Source organism: Macaca fascicularis, chromosome 10 (assembly GCF_037993035.2).
Source record: "Macaca fascicularis isolate 582-1 chromosome 10, T2T-MFA8v1.1".
Lineage (NCBI taxonomy): Eukaryota > Metazoa > Chordata > Mammalia > Primates > Cercopithecidae > Macaca > Macaca fascicularis.
In genome coordinates, this window is record NC_088384.1 from 13296202 (window position 1) to 13321202 (window position 25001).

Genomic DNA, 25001 nt, shown 5'->3' on the forward strand with positions numbered 1-25001 from the left:
TGGCCTTGGGCTGGACCCCTTTCCCGGCTCCCCACTTCACTGACCCTCATGTTCCTGCTTCCTCTGCAGCAAGAGTGAGCCATGGAGCTACGCGTGGGGAACAAGTACCGCCTGGGACGGAAGATTGGGAGCGGGTCCTTCGGAGATATCTACCTGGGTGAGTGTTCCTGACTCCAGCTGGAGCCCCTGGGGCCAGCCTGTGGTACCAAGAGGAAGAAAGACCCCAGGATTTGGGGCTCTGAAGTTGGAATGTGGCTCCAGGGGCATAATTTGCCCCAGGGCCATTCCAGGTCGGGAAGGAAGCAGCAGGTAGTCAGTCGGGAGGCAGGCCGGGGGCTTCTCCTGTCACAGGCCAGGCTGGGCACTGGAGGGTATTTTTAGCTCCAGTTTCTGCAGGAGTCATGCGGTTCCTCTGTGCCTCAGTGTCCCGGGTCAGCTGGGTCCCCAGCTGGGTGTGGGAAAACCCAGGCGGGGTTCACATCCTTTGCCTTGCTTCCTGGGAGAAGGATACTGGTAGATAAAAGAGATCTGGGTTGCTGCTGGACCCCTAGCCAGGCCCCCTCTCTATGTCCTGGTCTCCTGGAACCCAGCCCTGGCAGGCTTTAGGATGATGCAGGCTCCCCTGTAACCTCGGGGGCGGGGTGGGGGGGTCTCCTCATTAGGGAGTTCTCTCTCTTTTTCTCTCCAGATGTGCTTCCTGTTGAAAGTGTGAGTTTGCTGTGATGTTGCATTTTAAACAAGTCACTGACCTCTCAGTCCTCCCCTTGGCCTGGGAGAAATGAAGCTTGCACCTTTCAGTGCCACTTTTGGGGGGCACAGTCATGAGTCCTGGCCCTTCCTTTGTGATTATTGGTCCAAAGGGAAGGTATTTAGTGTTGGTGATTGTGGATTGGGAGCGGAGGCTTGGAGTTGCTGGAGTGAGGTAGCCAGCCCCTCTAGGATTTATCCTCATTCCTGTCCCTGCGCCCTCAGAAGCAGGTTACCCTCCTTGGCAAATGAAAATCAGCTCTGTCCAGTGCAGAGATCACCAAGTCTGTGGGCCGTGTCCATCAGTTCAGAACTTCGGGGTTTCTGTTACCCCGTGGTTAGGGTCCCTTGGAGTGTGAAATGTGTTAAGGAAGCCTCAATGGAGACAGGGTCGGAGACTGGGAGTTCCCTGAGCACTTCCTTGCACGGTACTTTCTGCAGCCCCTAGAGATAGTACCAGATTCTTTGGCACATCAGGAAACTGAGGCACAGATGGTCATGTTGGTCTCTCAAGACCACTCTAGAAAACTGGCAGAAGCAGCCTGTATGCCCACAGCCCGCCACATGAGTGAGAGCGTGGAAGACAGAACATGCTGAGGGAGATGTTAGATGTCTAGTTCAGCGTTCTAGACATGGCTTTGTGTGGCTGTGGGAAGGTCATGCGGCTCCTCTGTGCCTCAGTGTCCCCATCTGTAAAGTTTGTGATAATTCTGCCTGACTGATGAAGAAAGGTTCTAAGGCACAGATGAAATGACAGATGGAAAAGTATTTTGTAAACTCTAAAGTGCCAGCCAGATGTGCAGTTCATTGCTGAGTGTTTAGTGGATGACTCTCCCCTATGGACACCTGGGAGCTCAGAGGGAGGGAGAGTGTGCGGCGCAGCTGGTTCATAGGTTTTCTCTGCGACGCCAAGCTACTCCCGGGGAGGCAGGCGTTAGGTAGTATCTGCTAGTGGTCAGCACAGTGGGTGTTCACTGAAGGCTAGTCAAGCAAACCAGTGAGAAAATGGGGACTGTGACATGCACAGGCATGCACAGCAGCCTCACAGCAGAATAGAAAAAGGCTGGGATGGCCAGGTGCGCTGGCTCACACTTGTAATACCAGCACTTTGGGAAACCAAGGCAGACGGATTGCTCGAGTCCAGGAGTTCGAGACCAACCTGGGCAACATGATGAGACCCCATCTCTACAAGAAAAATACTAAAATTAGCTGGGTGTGGTGGCACGTGCATGTAATCCCGGCTACTTGGGAGGCTGAGGTGGGAGAATCACCTGAACCGTGGAGGTTGAGGCTACGGTGAGCTGAGATTGCACCACTGCACTCCAGCCTGGGTGTCAGAGTGAGACCATGTCTCAAAAAAAAGGAGGCCAGGAGCTGTGACTCACGCCTGTAATCCCAGCACTTGGGAAGGCCAAGACGGGCAGATCATTTGAGGTCAGGAGTTCGAGACCAGCCTGGCCAACATGGTGAAACCCTGTCTCTACTAAAGATACAAAAATTAGCTTGGTGTGGTGGCACATGCCTGTAGTCCCAGTCTCTGCACTGGACAGAGCTGATTTTCATTTACCAAGGAGGGTAACCAAGGCACAGAGGTGTGTCTAGCCTGCTTCTGAGGGCGCAGGGACAGGAATGAGGATAAATCTTAGAGGGGCTGGCTCTGGGACTACAGGAGGCTGAGGCAGAAGAATGGCTTGAACCTGGGAGGCGGAGGATGCAGTGATCTGAGATCGCGTCATTGCACTCCATCCTGAAAAAGAAGGAAAGAAAAAGGCTGAGATTTGGGGGTCAGTCCAGGTTCAGATCCCCAGTCTGTTCCTCATTTGTTGTGTGACCTGGAGTAAGTCACTGTATCATGCTGAGCCTCAGTCTTCACATCTGAAATGAATGTACCCAGCTCCTTACTGTGTGAAATTGGAGTGGGTGTAAAGGACCATCGTATGATTGAAGCTGTTGGGTTCAGCACTGAAGCCTGGAGCCACTGGCTGGAGGTCAAAGGGCATGGAGACAGCTCTTGGCACAGCCTTGTTCCTAGACAGTGCCCATCCCAGGTCCCGTCTTGTCTTTTTGCAGACAGGAGACTGAGGCCCGTGGCTGGAGGGCGGTAGCCCAAGATCACTCAGAAAATCCAGAATCTCTTGTGGTGGGACCTCCCTGGGGACAGGACTTCCTGTTTATCTGCATAGTCATCTCATTCATTTAAAAAACTAAGTCCAGATTTACTCCTCTTTGTACTGGCTCTGGAGTAAATTCAGCCTAGGTTTGGGTGCTGGTGCTCCCTTTTATGAGCTGTATGCACTTGGGCAGGTGATGACCTTGTCCATCCTCGGCTTCCCCATCTGCAAAATGGGGTCATGAGAAGTAATGAGGTTGTGGTGTGTAAAGTACCCGCGTGTGCTGGGCCTAGCAGTAGGTGCTGTACGCTGTGCCCCCCCCATTGCCCCCACCATTGGAACTGTTTTCGAAGGGTCTGGGTCCTCTGGGTCTGAGTCTGGGGAAGCGAGTCAGACTCCTGACTCTCTGTGTTCCCTGGTGCAAGGGCCTCGGGGGACCCTGCCCCGACTCACCATCGTGCCAGCACCCTCCTGGGCCCCTGTCTTGTTGGTTTGGGGACAGTGGTGATTGTAGGGCATCCCTGGCCAGCCTCGCCGGCTCCATTTATTCAATGCTCTGGCCACATTCTTATCCCCAGTGCCGTGCCAGGGCCTGACTCCAGATGGCCTCTGCAGGTGGGGCTGGATGTGTCCTCCAAGCCCTGCTTTCCAGGATCACCTGAGGGCCAGCACACTATACATGTGACTTCTGCCCTTCCTCCCTTTGCATCATAAGGGGTCAGCCAAGAGAGTGGGGCCTGCTTTGTTAAGGCCCTGCTGTTGCCCATCCAGGGTCCAGAGATGGCCAAACTGGGCCCATTCTCTAGACTTGCATCCTGGGGAACTCTCTAGACCTCTTAGAGTCTCTGGTCCTCAGCTCTGAAGGGAGAACAGTGTTCTCCACTGATGGGGGGTTCCAGGGGTGAGAGTTAATGCAGGGAATACTCCAGGCCTCTGATGGGTGGGAACTGAGGTTGTCCTCGCTGCTGCTGCTGCTGCCGCCGGGACGGGTGGGCTTCATCCCCTGTCCTCCAGTCTACCCGGGTCCCCGATTGTGTCCATGTGTCTGTGTAGGTGTCAAGTAGGCCCCCACGTGAGGCTGGCCATGCCTGTGGCCACTTGGAACTTGCCAAGTTCCTAGCCCCTCTAGGGCCAGCCAAGTCCAAGCCCTTTTCTGTGTCCAAGTTTGTTTTGGGAACTGGCAGTCCCCCCACTGTGTCTAACTCATGGGACATCTTCTGTTCCTGAAATTGGGCAGTTCTTCCAGCTTCTAGGCCTTCGCATGGGGGGCACCCCTGCATCTATGCTCAGCTGGCTGCCAGACACAGCCTTTGCCGGGAGGCCTCACCTGGAGTTGGAGTGGAGAAAAAACACAGGGACTTCGGGGACTAAGACTGAAATTCTGGCTGTGCCCCAACCAGTTCTGTCAGACCTCAGGCCAGTTACCTAACCTCTCTGAACCTCAGCTTAGTGGTTGTAAGAATTAAGGGAGCTCAGAGAAAAGCCTGGCAGCTTCCCGATAGAATTTAGAGTCCACCAAGGAACTCATTGGTGGCAGGACCTGCTGCAGGGGGAGGCAGCTCTGGCAGGTTTCTAGCACTTGCGGGAGTCAGAGGCTTTGCCTAGCAGCTTGGATCCCTGTCCCTGGGACATGTGTGGCATATGATCATTTGACCTTTGGTGTCTGTTTTTCCACATGTCAAACAGAAATGCAAACAGTAGGCCGGGTGCAGTGGCTCATGCCTGTAGTCTCACCATTTTGGGAGACCAAGGCGGGCGGATCATTTGAGGTCAGGAGTTTGAGACCAGCCTGGCCAACATGCAGAACCCCATCTCTACTAATGATACGAAAATTAGCCAGGCATGGTGGTGTCTGCCTGTAGTCCCAGCTACTCGGGAGGCTAAGGCATGAGAATTGCTTGAACCCAGGAGACAGAAGTTGCAGTGAGCTGAGATCATGCCACTGCACTGCAGCCCGGGTGACAAAGTGAAGCTATGTCTCAAAAAAAAAAAAAAAAAAAAAAAAAAGAAATACAAACAGTAGTACTCGACGGGTGGGATAAGGGCTCGATGGGAGGAGGGCCCCGTCTACCCACTACCTCCCCGGCACCCCCCCAGCACCCCCCCAGCACCTCCCCAGCACCTCTCCTCCCTGCACACATCTGCCGAATCACCAAGTACTGCAGGCCCTGCCTCCAAAGTGTCACTCATTCTCTGCACCCTGCCCGGGCAGGGCCACTGTCAGCTCATGCCTGGTCTCTGTAGTGGCCTTCCCAGGCCTTCCACTACCGCTCTAGCCTCCTCCAGCCCTTTCTTATCCACCAGGTAGCCTCAACAGGGTGATTTTTGTCCCCCAGGAGACATACGTCAAGATCTGGAGAACTTTTGGTTGTTACAATTCAGGGGGAAGGAGGTGACCTGGCATCTAGTGGGTAGGAGTCATGGGTGCTGTTAGATGCCCTGTGGTGCCCAGGGCAGCCCCACAGCCAGGAGTTCTCCAGCTCCAGCGTCAGGAGTGCCAAGGCTGAGAGATGCTGTGATCACACACCTGAACATGGCCCTTGGTGCCTCGGGCTGAAGGCCAGGATCTTAGCCGGCCATTCAAGACCAGATCTCTCCCCTGCCCACCTCTTGCACTGTGTTTTTCTGCCACTCCAGGGTTCCCGCTGCACCCGCTCCTATTGGGCCTCTGCCTGTGCCGTGACCTCTCTTGTCTGTCCAGTACAGTCCTGTTTGGGAGCCAGGAGCCCTTGCAGCCTGCCTTCCCGGAGGCTCTCCTTTCCTCCATAGCGTGACTCACTCCCTCTTCCCCTCCTCCCACTGGCTGGACACCGGCTCATCTCTAGCCTAGGGGCTGCACTTCCCATCAAGCCGGACATCGTAGAGCATTGACTGTGTGTCAGGCACTCTCCTAAGCATGTTCGTCCCTCAGAACATCCTAATGAGCCAGGTAGTGTCATTGGTTTACACCTGAGGTGCCTGGGGCTCTGAGGGGTCAAGTGCCTTGTCTGAGGACCCCGGCCAGGGGATATCCGAGTCAGGATTTGGGCTCTAGCAGGTTGGCTCTGAAACTCACACTTTAACTGCTGCACTCTCCTGCCTCTCTGCTCGTGGGGAAATGGAGCACAACCAGGGGACTCTAAGGAGCCGAGCGCCCCTCCCGTGCCATATTCTCACTGCCCCCTGGAAACCTGTGTGGCTCATCCCAGTGATGAGCATTGATGTATCAAAAGCTCTTTACAGTTTGCAAAGTACTTTCTTTCCTATTGCTGGCTAGATTGAGTTATTCATTCTATTTTTCTTTTTCTTTTATTAAAAATCCAAATACACACACAAAACTAAAAATCAAAACACAAAAATGTGTTAAGTGAAAGAAGCCAGTCACAAAAAATCACATGTATGATTCTATTTGATTCTATTTTTGTGAAATGTCCAGAAAAGACAAATCCATAGAGACAGAATGTAGATTAGTTGGGGGGCAGGGGATGGAGCGAGGAGATAGGGCCTGACCCCACTAAAGGCTATAGGTGTTTTCAGGGTGATGAAAATACAGCCCTCCTGGGCCAGGCACGATGGCTCATGCCTGTAATTCCGGCACATTGGGAGGCTGAGGCAGGTGAATCACTTGAGCCCAGGAGTTGGAGACCAGCCTAGGCAAGATGGCAAACCCTGTCTCTACAAAAAATATAAAAATTAGCCGGGTGTGGTGGCTGGCACCTGTAGTGCCAGCTACTTGGGAGGCTGAAGTGGGAGGCTCACTTGCGCCCCAGAGGTTGAGGCTGCAGTGAGCTGTGTTAGTGCCACTGCAGTCCAGCCTGGGTGACAGATTGAGACCCTGTCTCAAAAAGAAAATACAGCCCCCCACCCTCGGTACCTGTGGGGAATAGGTTCCAGGATCCCCCTCAGATACCAAAATCCTCTGATTCTCAAGTTCCTAATATAAAAAACTAGAGTATTTGTGTATAACCTATCCGCATCCTCTATATACTTTGTTTTTTTGAGACGGAGTCTCGCTCTGTCGCCAGGCTGGAGGGCAGTTGTGTGATCTCGGCTTACTGCAACCTCCTCCTCCCAGTTTCAAGAGATTCTCCTGCCTCAGCCTTCTAAATAGCTGGGATTACAGGCACTTGCCACCACGACTGGCTAATTTTTGTGTTTTTAGTAGAGATGGGGTTTCATCATGTTGGTCAGGCTGGTCTGGAACTCCTTACCTCGTGATCCACCTGCCTGGTCTCCCGTAGTGCTGGGATTACAGGCGTGAGCCACTGCACCCAGCCTTTTCCATATACTTTAAATCATCTCTAGATTATTTATAATACCTGATACAATGTAAATGCTATGTAAATAGTTATTGTACTGTATTTTTAATTTTTATGTTATTTACCTATTTACTTTTGAGACATGGTCTTGCTCTGTCACCCAGGCTGGAGTGTGGTGGCGTGATCATAGCTCACCGCAGCCTTGACTTCCTAGGCTCAAACAATCCTCCCGCCTCAGCCTCCCAGGTAGCTGGGACCACAGGCACGTGCTACCATGCCTGGCTAACTTTTGTATTGTTTGTAGAGATAGGGTCTCACTATGTTGCTTAGGCTGGTCTCGAACTGCTGAACTCAAGTAATCCTCCTCAGCCTCCCAAAGTGCTAGGACTACAGATGTGGATCACTGCACCCAACCTATTTCTTTTTTTTTTTTTGAGACGGAGCCTTGCACTGTTGCCCAGGCTGGAGTGCAGTGGTGCAATCTCGGCTCACTGCAAGCTCTGCCTCCTGAATTCATGCCATTCTCCTGCCTCAGCCTCCCGAGTGGCTGGGACTACAGGTGCCTGCCACCACGCCCGGCTAGTTTTTTGTACTTTTAGTAGAGACGGGGTTTCACCATGTTAGTCAGGATGGTCTAGATCTCCTGACCTCGTGATCCACCCACCTCGGCCTCCCAAAGTGCTGGGATTATAGGCGTGAGCCACCGCACCCAGCCCAACCTATTTCTTATTGTTGTATTGTTATTTTTTTCCCCACGTATTTTTGATCTATGGTTGAATCGGCAGATGCAGAACCCACGGCAGATGCTGATACTAAGGGCTGGTTGTGTTCTAAAATTGATTGTGGTAATGGCTGCGCAAGCTTGTGAATATACTAAAAACAGTGAGTCGCACACTTTGAGTGAATCAATTGAAGAGTTATCTGAATTACATTTCAATAAAGGTGTTGAAAGAAATTGCAACTTATAACACAGTATCCAGTGAAGTGTCCCCCCTTCTTCCTCCCTGACCCACTTAGCCCTGTACAGTCATGTTTCTGTTCAGTGTTTCTTTATGTAGCTAGAGCCAAACACAGATACTTAGTTCCCCATCTTTTTAAAGACAACTGAAATGAGAGCGTGGAATATACACTGTTCTGTGCTTTGCTTTTTCACTTCCTGTATCTTGGAGATCTTTCCACTTCTGTGCAGAGAGAGCTTCCTCATTCTTTTTCCATTGTATTCTGTTTTATGGATGGGTTATTCTTTATTTAATCAGCACCCGCCCCCCCCCCCCCATGAGGCACATTTGGGTTGTTTCCAAGCTTCTGCTGTTGCAAACAGCCTGCAGCCAACAGCCTTGTCCCTGCCTTGTTTTGCACCATGCTAGGATGTCGGGTAAACTCCCAGAAGCGGGGTTGCTGGTCAGGGCTGAGTGGTGTCAAATCCCCCTCCAGTGGCGACTCAGCAGTTCACGCCTGGAACACCTGAGAGGAGTGCTCAACCACCCCACAGTCTTGCTGACAGAGGGGTGTGTTATCTCGTGAGACTTTTGACAATCCTAGGTGAAACATGGTCTTTCACGATCATATTAATTTGCATTTCTCTTACAAGGAGGTTGGGCATCTTTCCCTATGAGTAAGGCTTTTCTATTAATGATTTCTTTCTCTGTAAAGTGTGTGTTCAAATTCTTTGGCCTATTTTCTGTTGAGTCTCTTTCCGACTGATTTGTAGGAGCTCATTACATATTAGCTCTTCGCCTGTGATAAGAATTGCAAGTGAGTATGTTTCTTACGACTTTATTTCTGGTGTTTTTGCCATGCAGAAGGGATTCTTTTTTCTTTCTTTGGAGAGGAAGGAGCTTTTTTTTTCTTTTTCTTTTCTTTTTTTTTTTTTTAATGGCTTCAGGATTTTGAATCAGGGATAAAAATAAGAGCCTTGCCTAACCCCAAGGCTATAAGGCAATTCTCCCTTCTTCTAACATTTCATTGTTATTTCCTATTAAACGTTGAGTGGATACAAAGAATACATGTAGAATACCTGCATGGCATAAGGTATCCCTCCCTGGGAGCCACCGTCTGACATTTCATCTTTTCCTTTCTTTCATGTTTAAGTCTGTATTGTCTTGTTGCCTGCTTTGATATGGAAACAAGTAGAGCTGTGCTCACACTCTTCTTTCTTTTTTTTTTTTTTTTTTTTTTTTGTTGAGACGGAGTCTCGCTCTGTCGCCCCAGTCTGGAGTGCAGTGGCACCATCCCAGCTCACTGCAAGCTCCGCCTCCCGGATTCGTGCCATTCTCCTGCCTCAGCCTCCCGAGTAACTGGGGCTACAGGTGCCCACCACCATGCCCGGCTAATTTTTTGTGTTTTTAGTAGAGACGGGGTTTCACTGTGTTAGCCAGGATGGTCTCAATCTCCTGACCTTGTGATCCGTCCGCCTCGGCCTCCTGAAGTGCTGGGATTACAGGCGTGAGCCACCATGCCTGGCCTCGGGTAGAATGTTTTCAAGGTGCACTTGTGTCATAGTGTGTATCGGTGCTTTATTCTTCTTTATTGCTGAATAACATTCCACCGCGTGGAGTCACCGCATTCCGTTCATCCCTTTGTCTGTGACAGATGTTCGTTGTTTCCACCCTCTGGCTGCTGTGAGGAGTGCACCCCTGGGACTGGGGTCCTTGTGTGAAGCAGGCATCCTTTCCTCTTCACTGCTGCCTGGGATTCCCGGGTGCCTGCACCACTGTTCCCATTCTTCTGCTGCCAGGCACTTGGGCTGTTTGTTCCTGTGTCCATCCTTGTCCTGTCCCCCTGGTGCACACATGTTTCTGAAGGACGTACAGTCAGGACTGGGGTTGCTTGGGCGAGCGTTTGTTTATGTTCAGCTTCACTCAAGAGGTGCACAGGGGCTGTGCCAACTCACACCCCCACCTTTATTTCTTACATGCAAACATTTCCTCTACTTGAGATTTCCCCTGGTTGTGGTGTGAGCCATGGTGTCTTTTGTCAGATTGCCAGCCGGTTGTTCCAGGGGCATTATTACTGAATAGTCTCATCTTTTCCTCTGATGTGAGGTCCTGCTTTTCTCCTGTCTTGAACTCTTCCTGGAGCTGTGTCCCTAGGGGTTGTTCTGGCCTGTTTGTGTGCAACAGTGTCCTACTCCTGCTACTGGGCTCCCTGCTGGCCCCAAGAAGGAGACACCCTGTCACCCAGCCTAGTCCCAGCCCTACATCTCATCCACCCCATACAGCTAGGGAAACTGAGGCAAGGTACACTTTGGGTTTGGTCTTTCTTGTGACTTCTTGAGTTGGGCTGTGCGCCCAGGCAGAGAGCGGGACCTTAGTGTGTGTGAGGGTATTTTCGTAGGGCCCCTTAAGAAGCCAGGAGTGCACTGGGGGAGAGGCGGAGGTGCAGGCAGGACCTCTGACCTAGGCTGGAGGCCAGCAGAGCCGGGGTTGACGCTCAAGGCCGCCATTTACAGGTCATGTGACCCTGAGCTGGGTCTCAGTTTTCTCATCTCTACAACTAGGGAGTGAAAATTGAATGAGGCACTGGATTAGAATGTGCAGGGCTGCCTCTGAAGGCACCAGCGTTGATTGAGGGGTTGCTGTGGCTGTCCCGTCTTCATTCTGCAGGCCAGGGTGGTCCTGGGTTGTTCTGGTGTGTTCGGCAGCCCAGCCCCATTGGGCCCCTTCTCTGCACGTGCCACCACCTCAAACCTACAGACACCGCTGCCCGAATTAGCTCCAGGACTCAGTCCCCTCCCTTAGGTGGTCTGTGAGCCTTTTGCATCCCTGCCCCTTGCCCCACTCACATCGGGCCTCCTTGTTGCCCCAACCTGTGGCCCTTGGTAGCTTTTGTGTGTCACCTCTGTCCCTCGCAGCGCTGACCTTCTTTCCCCGCAGGAAACCTTTGCCTGGGCTCCTTTGCCCACTTCCCAGCCTCCCCCAAGAGCTCCTCAAGGGCAGATGACCCCGGGCCCAGCGCACAGCAGATCTCAGAAATGCTTAGTGGGGTGCCTGGGACTGCCTGGCCTTTGAGGGTGACCCTGGTCCCTTGCCTCCCCACCCCGGGCAGGTGCCAACATCGCCTCTGGTGAGGAAGTCGCCATCAAGCTGGAGTGTGTGAAGACGAAGCACCCCCAGCTGCACATTGAGAGCAAGTTCTACAAGATGATGCAGGGCGGTGGTGAGCGCAGGGTGGGCGGCAGCGGGCGCCGGGTGGGGGTGGGTGGCCATGAGTGCAGGGCGGGCTGGGCGTGGCTGGCTGCCTCTGACCCCTGACAGAGGCCCTCCGCTTGACCCCCAGTGGGGATCCCTTCCATCAAGTGGTGCGGAGCTGAGGGCGACTACAATGTGATGGTCATGGAGCTGCTGGGGCCCAGCCTCGAGGACCTGTTCAACTTCTGTTCCCGCAAGTTCAGCCTCAAGACGGTGCTGCTCCTGGCCGACCAGATGGTGAGTCCCCGTCCCCTCCATCCCCAGCCAGATGCCTGTGGGCCCAGGATACCAGCCCTGCCTCCTGCCCCCAGAGGATGCCAGAGGACTGGCCTGCGCCAGGAGACCTTGGCCACTGGCTATAGAATTCTAGGTGTTTATTTATTTTATTTATTTTTTGAGGCAGAGTCTCACCGTGTCGCCCAGGCTGGAGCGCAGTGGTGCGATCTTGGCTCATTGCAACATCCGCTTCCCAGGTTCAAGCAATTCTCCTGCTTCAGTCTCATGAGTAGCTGGGATGATAGGCCTTGCCACCACGCTGGGCTAATTTTTATATTTTTAGTAGAGACAGAGTTTTACCAAGTGATCCACCCATCTTGGCCTCCCCAAGTGCTGGGATTACAGGCGTGAGCCACCACGCCCAGCCAAGGTGTTTATTTAAAATGTGGATTTCAGGCCCAACTCCAGACATTCCAAGTCAGGTTCCTGGGGTAGGGCCTGGAACTCTGCCTGGGGTAGTTTTATTTATTTATTTCAAAAATATTGTTTAATTATAAGAAATAGAGATGGGGCCGGGCGCGGTGGCTCAAGCCTGTAATCCCAGCACTTTGGGAGGCCGAGACGGGCGGATCACGAGTTCAGGAGATCGAGACCATCCTGGCTAACACGGTGAAACTCCGTCTCTACTAAAAAATACAAAAAACTAGCCGGGCGAGGTGGCGGGCGCCTGTAGTCCCAGCTACTTCGGAGGCTGAGGCAGGAGAATGGCGTGAACCCGGGAGGCGGAGCTTGCAGTGAGCTGAGATCCGGCCACTGCACTCCAGCCTGGGCAGCAGAGCCAGACTCCATCTCAAAAAAAAAAAAAAAAAAAAAAAAAAAAAAGAAATAGAGATGGGAGTCTCACTGTGTTGACCAGGTTGGTCTCAAACTCCTGGCCTCGAGCAGTCTTCCCATCTTGTCCTCCCAAGATGGGAATTACACGGGATTACAGGCATGATCACCGCGTCTGGTCTGCCCTGGGTAATTTATAAAGCCTGCAGTCGGTCACACAGACCTGGGTCCTGTTCCAGACCAGTGACTGTAGGTGAACGCCGAACCCCTCTGAGCCTCAGTGGCCTCATGTGAGAGTCTCTCGTTTGTCGGTTGTTGAAGGGATCGAGTGGATTAGGTGAGATGCCATTCAGCGCTTTGCCAAACCAGACCCCTCTAACAGGCCGTTAAGTACCAAGCCCTTCATCAGCATAGGGAGGAAAGCCTCTTGAACACACGAAACTGTAGAATTTTGAACTTGGAATGGAACATGAAGATCTTGTACAGGGGTTTTAGTCTTGGTCTGCATTAAGTCCTGCGACGTAGGCTGAAGGTGTGTGAGCAGAGGGTTGCCAGAGCCCCTCGTGGTGTGAAACCCAAGAAAGGTGCAGGAGATGTTGAGCTGTGCTGAACCTGGGACCAGAGCCAGAAGCCATGGCATGTGCATGGATATTACTTTGAGTTTTAAACACTCGCCTGAGAAGGTGGCTCAAGTCTGTAATCTCAGCACTTCGGGAGGCCAAAGCGGGCGGCTCACCTGAGGTCAGGAGTTTGAGACCAGTCTGACCATCATGGTGAAACCCCGTTTTTGCTAAAAATACAAAAAATTAGCTGGGCGTGGTGGTGCGCGCCTATAGTCCCAGCTACTCGGGAGGCTGAGGCAGGAGAATCACTTGAATCCTGGAGGCAGAGGTTGCAGTGAGCCGAGATTTTGCCACTGCATTCCAGCCTGTGCAACAGACCAAGACTCCATCTTAAAAAATAAAAATAAAAAATCAAAGAAAAGAGGGCCATGTGCCTGTCTGAGTTTGGCATCCTTCAGAAGCCCTGTCTTTTGTGCTCTGCCTCTGTCACCTCTGCCTGGTTTAGGCTGCCCCGTGCTCCCTCCCTGCCCCTCCCCCACATCTGTTGCTTCTCTGGCTCCCTGAGTCCTGTGAGTGTGGGGCCGGGCAGGCAAGCCTTCCATGGGGAACCAGTTGCCTTTCTAGCAGACTCTTCATTTCTGGATCAGCTTTCCTGCAGTACTCTCTTTGTCTCACAACCAACTTGGTGAACTCCCCCTTCAGAGTTCATCCTGATATCACATTTTCCAGGAGGCCTTCTCTGGCCTGCCTCTTAATCATCCTTCATGGTCGAAGGCAGACCTTTCTCCCTTCCCAGGGCAGGGACCATGTGTGCGTTTTCTACCTCTGTGGCCCCAGCCCCTGCCTGGCCCAGAGCACTGGGCGAGGGCCCCTCTGTTGAACAAATGGCCCCCTCCTCCCCAGATCAGCCGCATCGAATATATCCACTCCAAGAACTTCATCCACCGGGACGTCAAGCCCGACAACTTCCTCATGGGGCTGGGGAAGAAGGGCAACCTGGTCTACATCATCGACTTCGGCCTGGCCAAGAAGTACCGGGACGCCCGCACCCACCAGCACATTCCCTACCGGGAAAACAAGAACCTGACCGGCACAGCTCGCTACGCTTCCATCAACACGCACCTGGGCATTGGTGAGGGAGCCAGGCCTGGAGCAGTGTGCACCTGGGGCCGCTGGCTAGGGCCTGGCTCTCTGGAGCCCTCTCACCCTCTGCCTTGATGGAGGCCCCCAGGCTCTTTTCTAGTGAGAAAGTCCCCACCCCATCTGCCCCCAAGCTCGGACTTAATCCCTGTCCTTGCACAGTTGGGTCTTCCCCTTTGTAAGCCAAGCTGGCCCTGCTTCCTCCTCTGCCCTGTTGGTGCAGGCTGGGAAATACAGGCTCAGAGGTTTAACACGGGTTGCTTAAGGTCATGCAGCTTAGCGAATGCCAAAGCTGGATTTGACCCCGGCCCTGTCTGATGCTGAAGCTTGTGACCTCTCCACGGAGTGGGCCAGGCAAGGGGGCAGTAGGTGCCCTGTCATGGTCATTGAATGATTAAGTGCCTGAGCTGGAAAAACTAGGCCCAAATTAAGTTGAGACGGCCCTGCCTTAGGCTTCTTCTCTGTAGGAGGAAGATAATAGCAGTGCCTGTTTAAAATGTGTGCAGTGAGCAACATCTGATGGGGGGAGCAGGAGGGTCCTGGTTTGCATGGTGAGGAGCATGACCCAGAGGATGACTTAGGGGCCTGAGTGAACCCCTGTCTCTCACCTAGTGTTTGACTCTCTGTGCAGAGCAAAGCCGTCGAGATGACCTGGAGAGCCTGGGCTACGTGCTCATGTACTTCAACCTGGGCTCCCTGCCCTGGCAGGGACTCAAAGCAGCCACCAAGCGCCAGAAGTATGAGCGGATCAGCGAGAAGAAGATGTCAACACCCATTGAGGTCCTCTGCAAAGGCTATCCCTGTGAGTAGCCCAGTGGGAGGGGACATGCCTGGGGGTCCCTGAGGCACTGTCTAAGGGAAAGGTGAGGCCATACAAAGCCCACACTAGGGCCAGGCGCAGTGGCTTATGCCTGCAATCCCAGCACTTTGGGAGGCTGAGGCAGGCAGATCACGAGGTCAGGAGTTCGAGACCAGCCTGACCAACATGGTGAAATCCCATCTCTACTAAAAATACAAAAATTAGCCCCACTTGTAATCCCAGCTACTCAGGAGGCTGAGGAAGGAGAATTGCCTGAACCTGGGAGGTGGAGGTTGCTGTGAGCCGAGATTGCTCCATTGCACTCCAGCCTGGATGATAGCGAGATGTCTCAAAAACAACAACAACAACAAAGCCCATACTGGGCTGCCCCACAGCCCTTGGCACCTGAGCAGTAACCCCTGGCTCTTTGCCACCCCTTGGCACAGCCAGAAGGCCCAGTTTCCCTGGCCTGGCTGTTACACCTGTTGCTCCCCAGCCCACATTCCTGCCTCATCTCCCAAGGGCCCTGTCCCCAGTTTTTTGAGGAGGAAATGGAAGTTTTTCTCCTCTTGTTTAGGTTGTGTTGGAAGGTCCGTCAGGCTCTTGAGTCCTTTGAGTTTATGGCAGCAATTGATCTGCAGGCCCCCGGGTGCTTGGTGAGGGCAGCGGAAGAGCTGTGGGCATGGCTCCTGGAACCGGCTACCTGGCAGAAGCTCCTGGCCACAGTTCACAGGTCTTCCCTTGCTCTGAAAGTGGCAGAGGCTCTGCTCACAGGCAGGCCAGGGAAGGCCGTGGTTCTGTTGCCTCCTTTTCTTGCCTCTCTTAGATTGGAAGTATCTGTGGGGCAGTGGGTGGCTAGGACAGTGCTGGCTGCAGGGGATCTGGGAGCGTGGGCCTCACGGTTGCCTTCTCTGTCCCCTGCAACCCCTCCTCAGCCGAATTCTCAACATACCTCAACTTCTGCCGCTCCCTGCGGTTTGACGACAAGCCCGACTACTCTTACCTACGTCAGCTCTTCCGCAACCTCTTCCACCGGCAGGGCTTCTCCTATGACTACGTCTTCGACTGGAACATGCTGAAATTCGTGAGTCACCTGGAGGCCAAGGCGGGCTTAGGGGACTGGATGGGGAAGGCCCTGACTCAGAGGGCCAGAGTGAGCCAGTGGCGGGTGGGGCTCCCGACAGACGGGAGGTATGAGCTGGACAGTGTGGTTGACCTCACTGGGGTCCTGGAGCCCTCCTGCCTCATCCGTGCTGACAGCTTGTGCCGCCGTGGGCAGCAGGGCCCAGGCAGGGCGCTGCCTCCTGCTGAAACAAGAAGGACCTGGCTTCACCTGGGGTCCCTCTTGGGTGCCCGCGGCAGGGCGTGGGTGGTGCTGGCGGTGTCCCCCGCCGCCCTGATCGCTGCCTACACCGTCCTGCTCCTATTCTGCACATCCCAGGCAGCTACCTGCACTGTGGCCCCTCTGGCCAGCCTGGACCCAGTCATGGTGCTTTCTTTCTTCTTGGTCATGGGACCCTGGGTCTGGCTAGGCAGTTCTGTTTCTCTCTTTTAAGAGGCCCGGGGGTGGGGTTCAATGGGGAGCAGCATTGGTCGGCCGTGCCCAGGGCTCTGGAATCTGTGAAATTATATGTCTTGTTTCACATCTCTTCTGGAAAAGGGGGCTTCCTCTAGCCAGGCTCAGCCCCATGACAGCCCTGTGACAGCGAAGGGACCGTTCTGTCCCCGCCCCTGTCCCTGTGCCGGGCCCACGTGCTCACCCACCTACTGGTAAGGATCCTCTGAGGCCTGGCTTTTCCAAAATTTGCCACTTGATCAGCGAGCGCAAGAGGCTGAGCCTCGGCTGTGCTCTTTTTGTCCCTTCCAGGTGCCCGGCGCCCCTGGGCACCCAGAGCCCCCCAGATAGGCCCATGGAGGAGGTGGAGGAGGTGGAGGAGCTGCCCCAAAACTACTGGCCTGTGGTCTGGACTCCAGGGCCCCATTTCTGATGTCGCCAGGTGTGCCTGAGCCCATCGGGGCCAGGCCTGAGGAAGTGTTTCTTGGGAGGATGGGATGACCCCCTGTTCCCAAGAGATAGCAGCACAGTGGAGGGCATGGTGGAAAAGGCCCTGCCATGGGATCCTAGGGAAGTAGCCAGCCACCTGAGGGCCAGGACAGCCTGAAGGAGGGATGGCGGTCACTGCCCACAAGGGGCCTGGTGGGAACGGGTCCCAGGACAGACTCACGGCCAGACCCCGTCAGCGGCCTCTGTTGAACTTGAACTCATTAAACACCTCCTCTTGCTTCATCCTGGTGTGCCTCTTTCATGGCAGGGTCCTCAGCCGCCCTGCTAGATGATTAGGACCAAGGCTCTGTTCTGGAAGGCAAGGTCAGCACGTTGGTCGGCTTTTCTTCTCTCTGGGTTTCTTGTTCAGTAAGGAGTGAGACAGAGGTCAGGCAGAGAGGGAGAGGCCTTGGTTGCCCTTTTCAGCAGGGCTGGAAATGGGATATGGGCAGGGGGCGTCTTCTCTGATTTCACCCTAGACCTTCTGGCTCCAAATGGGGCCCATGGCCTTGAGCACCTGGGACCAGCTCTTTCCACCACAGGGCATTGGGCACTGGGCACTTTCTCATCAAGATAGTCGGTCCCAAGTCTGGTTCGTGATGGGCTTGGCCCTCCAGCTCAGCACAACTCCAAAAATGGATTTTGTATTCTCTAGACTGACACTGTCCAGGATGGTAGCCACTGGCTATATGCGACACGTTTTTAATGAATTAAAGTTAATCAAGACTGGAAATGTCAGCCAGGCATGATGGCTCATGCCTGTAATCCCAGCACTTTGGGAGGCCAAAGAGGGCGGATCACTTGAGGTCAGGAGTTTAAGACCAGCCTGGCCAACATGGTGAAACCCATTTCTACTAAAAACAAAAAATTAGCTGGGCATGGTGGTGTGTTCCTGTAATCCCAGCTACTGGAGAGGCTGAGGCAGGAGAATCGCTTGAACCCAGGAGGCAGAGGTTGGAGTGAGCCGAGATCACGCCCCTGCACTCCAGTGGCCACCACATCCAGCAAGGCAGACGGGACCATTTCCTTCATCCAGAACGTTCTGTGGACGTCACTGCTCTAGGTGCCTCCCTTACGGAGTCTCGCACGACTGTCTAGCCAGCAAGATCTCTTCTCCAAGCAGGCCAGGAGCACCTCTCCATCCACTGCTGCTGCTCTGACCGCCTTCCTGGAGTCCCTCTTGAGTCAGGCCCTGAAGTTAGAAGCTGGGCAGAGGTGCCCACAGCCTTATCCTTTGCCAATCACTGACTCATTGCCACAGCCACCGTAGTGAGCTGAACCACTTCCAGCAGTCCTCTGGCAGAAGCACCTGGAAAACATGCGATGGGAACTTTCACCCTGAGGCCGGGCCCTTCCCATGCCAGCCCGACAGTAGACAGGACACCCTGTGGTGCTCTGCACCGGGGTGCTGGGATCTGTGGATCCCTGGAGCCTGGAAGCCACTCGCAGCACATACAGTCACTGTGTTCCGAGGTCCAGTCAGCCGGCCGGGAAGGAATTCAACACAGCCAAGGACAGAAGTCCATATGATGACAGGTGGATGCTCGTGTGACTTTGCTGATCTTTTGCATTTTCTGTGGGCAATAAAGGCCAAGAGAGCTCCCTGCTGTGTGTTTCTTGCGTCCTGCGGGATGGATGGGACCATGGAGAGTCGCCCACTTCCTGCCTCCGGGCTGGCAATGGCCTGAGCCTTTTGGGCTCACAAAGGGCAGGGGCTCCAGCGCTCCTCTTGGCTGCTGGCTGCAGGGCTCCACACCGTGGAGTGAGTCACTCAGCCTCTACATCCCAACCGTGGAAATGAGATTGACCTGCCTTGCAGGGTTGATGTGGCCCTGCCCGCAGAAGGTTCAGCACAGAGATGCCACAGCTCGTGGTCCTCCCCAGGCTTTGCTGGGGCTCTGGCTGAGTCACTGTTTCCCAGCCTGCAACTGAATGGGAGCCCAGGGTGAGAACCAGAGGTCAGGAGTTAGAGCCTTGGTGGTCCCAGGCCTGCCTGAGAGGCTTCTGGGTGGGAGGATGGGAAGATGCATCTTCTAGAGTGTTCTAAGGCAAGGCTCTGAACAGTGACCTCTTGGGGTACAGAGAGCAGAGTGGGACTAGGTGGCAAAGGCCTGGGTTCAGACCCTAGCTCTGCCCTGAGCTGTGCGACCCCAGGCAGGTCACAAGGCCTCTCTGGGCCTTGGTGCCTCACTAAGATTCAGGGATCATTCTGGTCTTAGCCGCTACTTCCTGGAGTTGCTTAAAGACAGGGGCCACCACCACCTCTTGGCTAGTCTCCTGGGAGAGACATGGGTTGCAGGAACCACACCCTGTGGCCCATGAGCAGGCCCCCCACTCAGCCCGCAGCTCTCTCCTCCACAGATGCGGCCCCCTTCCTGCCAGCCCCCTGCCCTTCCCTGCGGACGGCCCCGGGATGAACTAGGTAACGCAGTTGGGTGCTGCCCCCACACACGCTCTTCTCTGGCCCCTTCTCACTTCCTCCTGCACAGGGGCAGCAGTGGCTATAGAGCCGGCACCTGGGGGCTTAGGGCACCCCTTCTGCTCCAGCCGTGCCTGCTGGGCCTCTTCTTCCTCCATGGGGCACATGGCCCCATTTTCTTCTCCAGCTCCCCTTGAGCGCCCATCCCAAGGCAGGCGGTGTGTGTATGGGTTCCCTGGGCCTCCTGGCTGTGGCCTCCACGGCACCTGCCAGAAGCCATTGCCAGGTCCCAGCAGGGGCAGGACAGCTCCCTGGTGAAAAGAGCCCCTGGCTGCGTACCAGGAGACCTGGTCTGAGTCCTGGCCCACTTCCACTAGTTTTGTGACTCTGGGCCTGTCCTTTTCCCACTCTGGACACCCCTAGCCAGTCTGCTAGAGGCCTCTAAACAGCTTCCCTGCCCGATTTGGCAACCTTGAGTAGTTAAGGGCTCTTGGTACACCGAGGGGGGCCAGGGCAGGCCCAGCCCCAGGCCAGGAGGGCCAAGAGGTGCTCTTGATCATCCTGGGGGCGTTAGTTGTCCTGGCTCTGGCTCCATCCCAGGAGAGCAGGGCAGACTGGCCTCCCTCTGCCCCCAGACTCCTGCTTTCTCCTTCCTTCGGTGGTTGTGTGGCTTCGTGTCTCTGTGCTGTGTGATTGGGGGTCATGGCTTCCCGCGCTTGTAGGGGAGGCTGGAGCGGAGGGTTTCTGAGATACCTACCCGGCCTCCCTCCCCTGCTGTGCCCCGCAGGGCTGCTGGGCCCAGAACACCCTGGCCTCTGGGGCTGACCGGTGTCCTTTCTTGCATCCCTGCAGGGTGCAGCCCGGAACCCCGAGGACGTGGACCGGGAGCGGCGAGAACACGAGCGCGAGGAGAGGATGGGGCAGCTACGGGGGTCCGCGACCCGAGCCCTGCCCCCTGGCCCACCCACGGGGGCCACTGCCAACCGGCTCCGCAGTGCCGCCGAGCCCGTGGCTTCCACGCCAGCCTCCCGCATCCAGCCAGCTGGTGAGCAGGGACTCAGGCAGTGGGCTGGGCTCAGGGTGGGTGGGGGACTCTGTGCCCACTCTGAGGGTGGCTCTCCATGCCTCTTTCTCCAGGCAATACTTCTCCCAGAGCGATCTCACGGGTCGACCGGGAGAGGAAGGTGAGTATGAGGCTGCACAGGGGCGCGCCCGCCAACGTCTCCTCCTCAGACCTCACTGGGCGGCAAGAGGTGTCCCGGATCCCAGCCTCACAGGTGAGCTGCCCCCCTGCCAGTCCCTCTGAGCCTCACAACTGAGCTAGAGACCCCCCAGTGTGAGGTCAGGCCTTGGCTCTGTTCTTCCCTCCCCGTCGACGCTGCTTGCCTCAGAGTGAACCCCTTCTGTTGAGCCGGGACTTGGCCTCATTTAATCCTCTGAGGTCTAATGAGCCCTCTTGAGTAAAGTCATTCACCAAGGCTCAGGGCAGTAACATTCCCTGACAAGTGTCACGGCTGGGCTCTAGCCTTCACGGCCAGCGGCCCAGCTGGGGTGGGCAGCAGGGGCTCAGAGATGAGGTGTTCCTGCTCCCTGACATCAGGGGGCGCCCAGGAACCCCCGTGAGCATTGGCAAGAGCATGCGGTGTAGGGGCGGTGAGGTCCCGTCCACTTTGGGGCCATGTTTGGATGGGGACACTTGGGAAGGGGGAATCTGTAGTTGCCCAGGGAAGGTGTCCTGGCAGAGGTGGATGGGAGCCCTGCCCTCGTCCTCCTGCCTGTGGGCGAGGAGGGAGTCCTGCGAGAGAACCCTCCTTGGCCATTTACTTAGGTAGCAGGTTTGCCTCCCGGGGCAACGTTCTTACCTACAGAGAGGGACATCTTAGAGTCACTGGAATCACACAGGCTTTCCCTCGGCTTGAGGGGCTGCATGGAGGTGGGGGTGGGGGTAGAACTCCTCAGCGGGGAGAGACTTGCCAAATCTCCATCGCCAGCAGCTGAGGGACTTGACTTGAAGCTTGTCCCTCCGTCTCTCTCCCTTTCCTCCCTCAAAAGACAAGTGTGCCATTTGACCATCTCGGGAAGTGAGGAGAGCCCCCATTGGACCAGTGTTTGCTGAGGTGAGTCCATGACTGCTGCAGATGCAACCAGCCCAGCCGGCCTAGAAGCTCCCAGGCTCCAGAAAGAGACTAATGTGTTGTAAGGGGTGGGTCGCAGTGGCAGTGGCAGATGGTACCAGGTGCCCCAGAACTCTAAGGGGCGTCAAGGAATTTAAAACCTTGGAGCCTGCCTGGCTCAGGGCCAGCGGTTTCTCTGCTCAGGCCTGACCCCGCATGAATTAATTTCTGCTGGAAAAACTTTTTCTGCCCTGGGCCAGCCCTCTGTCTCCTTCTGCCTTAACATATTCTGGAGGCCGGGCACGGTGGCTCATGCCTGTAATCCCAGCACTTTGGAAGGCCGAGGCGGGCGGATCACAAGGTCAGGAGATCGAGACCATCCTGGCCAACACCCCGTCTCTACTAAAAAAAAACAAAAAACAAAAAAATTAGCCAGGTGTGGTGGCGGGCGTGTGTAGTCCCAGCTACTCAGGAGGCTGAGGCAGGAGAATGGCATGAACCCGGGAGGCGGAGCTTGCAGCGAGCTGAGATTGCACCACTGCACACTAGCCTGGGCGACAGAGCGAGACTCTGTCTCAACAAAAAAAAAAAAGAAAAAGGAAAAAGAAAAAAACGTTCTGGAAGGTTGGTTCCCAGCAGAGATGGGGCCACGGGCTCACACTCTGACCTCTCCCACGGCATTAGCCCTGTCTCAGCCTCTGGGCTGTTACGCAAGTTAATTCCTGCACAAGACTCAACAACAGGACTGTGGAGGAAGCAAGGGAGCCCTTTTTCGGCCTCTGTAGTAGGCCAGCGTGAGCCTCCCGGTTCTTCCCTGACTGCACGAAGCCTTGAAGCGGGACATGGAAACGCTCCACTCTGGGACCTGGCTTGGGAAAGGGGAGGTGGCAGGGGCTCTTTGGGCTTGTCGAGGGTGTAATCTTAGCTGTCTGGGGAACGTGTGTCCATTTGTAGGCAGTAGCAGTAGTCCGACACGTCAGGGGACTCGACTTCACACTGGGACAATCTGTGTGTCGTCTGTGTTGTAGGAGTTCATCCACACAGAGAGGAGGCATGAACAGGACAGGCCTTCCTCAGATCTCAGGCCCAGGAACCAGGCTGTCCATGGCTGGCTGGACAGATATTTGGGGGTGGGGTGGGGTGGGATGAGGTGGGGTGGGGTGGGATGGGGTGGGGAGATGCTCACCAGGAGGGCAGAGGAGGGAGATAATCCGTTTCTGTCACATGAAGGTGGATCTCCTAGCGTGCTGGGCCTTGAGCCAGGCTCTGGGGTTCAGAGGGAGATAGACCAAAGGACGAGAAGACAGGAGTTCGGGGGGCCGGGTGCAGTGGCTCGCACCTGTAATCCCAGCACTTTGGGAGGCCCAGATGGGCAGGTCACTTGAGGTCAGGAGTTCAAGACCAGCCTGGCCAACATGGTGAAAACCCATCCCTACTAAAAGCACAAAAATTAGCCAGGTGTGGTGGTGGGCGCCTGTAATCCCAGCTACTTGGGAGGCTGAGACAGGAGAATCGCTTGAACCCAGGAGGTGGAGATTGCAGTGAGTCGAGATTGTGCCACTGCCCTCCAGCCTGGGGGACAGAGCAAGACTCCATCTCAAAAAAAAAAAAAAAAAAAAAGAGTAGCCAGAGACAGCTGTGCACCTCACCTGTCTTCTCCCTTCTCCCTTCTAGTGTCTTCACTGTATTTTCTTTTAAAAAAACAAAAAAAGATGGCAAAAATAAACCACTCAAAAGAACAACAAAAAATCCCAGCACAAAACCGACGATGGAGTTTGTTTCTTTGATTTATTTGCCAATGGCAAGAAGATGAGATGCCCTCAGCACTGAGGATTCTTGCCCCTTTGTGGTGCCCGCTATCCCCAACCTTCAGGCTGCCAGATGCTCCCCTGACAACACCAGGCTACAGGAGCCAGACGCCACGGCCCTGCCCGGCCGCCTGTTCCTGCCCCCACCCGTCACCTGCCCGGAGAGGAACGGGTCGGGTCCGGGTCGGAGAAGTGACAGGTCCCAGAGCCAAAGCCGGCCCTCGAGCATCACCAGGCAGTGGTGTGGTCAGTCGAAGGCAGTTCCCACCGAGTTTCCCGAGCCTCACAATCCAGGAGATACGCACAGCCCCACCCACTCTGAGATGACAGTGGCCGACTTCCTGTGCTGGGCTTTTCCAGTGTCCCCCTGGCCTCCAGGCTCCCCCTCTGCCTCTCCATGGAGTGGATGGGGAGGTTGTGGGGGTCGGCGTCCCTTGTGTGCGTGTGTGGATGTATTGACCTGTGTTTCCCAGGACAGCAGGTGCCACGGCCTGCCCCGCCTGCCAGCCCAAATTCCCGTTCTCCTGTGTCTACTAACAAGGACATGGGGGTGGGCGGCGACCTCCGCATCCCTCAGAGTTCAGAGGGTCCTCACTGCCACCGATCCCCCTCAACCCGTCATCAGCCGGTGGCAGCTCCATCTTCCGTTCCTGGTTTTAGGGCAGAATCCATGGAGACTACTTCCAGAAGGCATCTGGCTCTGAGTTATAAATTACTTCCCTGGTCCTGACAGTCACCTGGGGTCCCCCCTCTCCCTGGGTTCCACCTTTCTGAGGAGGAGCCTGGGGTCAGGGCTGGGTTTTGGATTAACTCATCCTTCCTAGTTAACACCTCTTTTTGTTTTTATTTTATTTTATTTTTGTTTGTTTTCTCCGTGTGTGTGTTTTCCTAATTTATTTACCTCTGTTTCCCCTTTTTCCTTTTTTTTTTTTTTTTTTAATTAAAGAGCAAAGCTTTTTATTACTTTGTAATTTAAAAAACTGAAAAAAAATACTGAAGAACTTTGGGGGGAATTTTGTACTTTTTTCCTGTGTAAATATTGGACTTTTTTGAGCTTTATTGTGGTTGTTAATTTGAAGTAATAAAGTAGAAAAGATAAAGTGATGGAGGCAGCCCTTTGTCCACCTCTGTGCCCTTGGGACTCTCCCCGCAGAACCGGAAGTGGGTCTTGCTGGGATCAGCACAGTCAGTGAGGAACAAGCCCTCGCCCTGGAGGCAGGTGTGACTGGGGCCACGTTCACCACACTTGGGCTGTGGTTGGGGTGTCCAGGGGGCTTTGAAAACATGAGTGCACACAGACGCCACGCGGGGGTCTTGTAAAGAGGGTGGGGTGGGGCTGAGAGCTTCTCCCTGCACACTCCAGCTGTGCTGATGGCCTGGGACCCCTCTTTGAGAAGCAAGGCCCTAAAAGCTCTTCACACATGGTTTATCCACACAAAAATTCTGAGTTAGGTCCTGTTAATAGCTCTACCTTCAGACAAGAAACTGGTCCTGCTGTAAAATATCTTGCCCACAGTCACAGCTCTGGTGGCAGAGGCAAGACTTGAGCCCAGGCCATCTCACTGTGTGGGTTGTGGAGGTGCTGTGACCCTCTCCACCGCTGGCCCTGGGGCTCCATGAGGGAGGGTGCTGGAGCGAGCTCCAATAGTGACCCTGGGCAAGGTCCTTCAGCCAAGCCGTGATAAAAGGGCAGCACTCAGCCTCGCCTGCCTTGGTCTCACCAGCTTGGAAAAGAATCTGTCAGTCTGCATTTACCCAACACAGTTTACTTCCTTTCGTTA

At 54.7% G+C, this 25001-nt stretch overlaps 1 protein-coding gene across 14 annotated transcripts in view; it reads left to right on the top strand.

The window, feature by feature from the left end:
- The window catches only part of CSNK1E (casein kinase 1 epsilon), a 48207-nt gene extending 23883 nt beyond the window's left edge, over nucleotides 1-24324 (top strand). For 3 of the 14 annotated variants that reach the window (XM_045363627.2, XM_005567302.4, XM_005567301.4), the window contains exons 2-12: nucleotides 70-157; nucleotides 11144-11254; nucleotides 11375-11523; nucleotides 13800-14028; nucleotides 14668-14838; nucleotides 15771-15919; nucleotides 19241-19301; nucleotides 20151-20343; nucleotides 20436-20575; nucleotides 21351-21415; nucleotides 23087-24324. In XM_045363627.2, coding sequence (XP_045219562.1) covers nucleotides 82-157; nucleotides 11144-11254; nucleotides 11375-11523; nucleotides 13800-14028; nucleotides 14668-14838; nucleotides 15771-15919; nucleotides 19241-19301; nucleotides 20151-20343; nucleotides 20436-20575; nucleotides 21351-21367 — 1296 coding nt within the window. In that variant the 5' untranslated portion in view covers nucleotides 70-81 and the 3' untranslated portion in view covers nucleotides 21368-21415; nucleotides 23087-24324. Of the gene's footprint in view, nucleotides 1-69; nucleotides 158-11143; nucleotides 11255-11374; nucleotides 11524-13799; nucleotides 14029-14667; nucleotides 14839-15770; nucleotides 15920-16495; nucleotides 16606-16702; nucleotides 18825-19240; nucleotides 19302-20150; nucleotides 20344-20435; nucleotides 20576-21350; nucleotides 21416-23086 lie in introns of those variants that run through there. The other 11 variants (XM_074003769.1, XM_005567303.3, XM_074003768.1 and 8 more) reach the window with 6 other exon arrangements.
- Nucleotides 24325-25001: the final 677 nt, after the last annotated feature.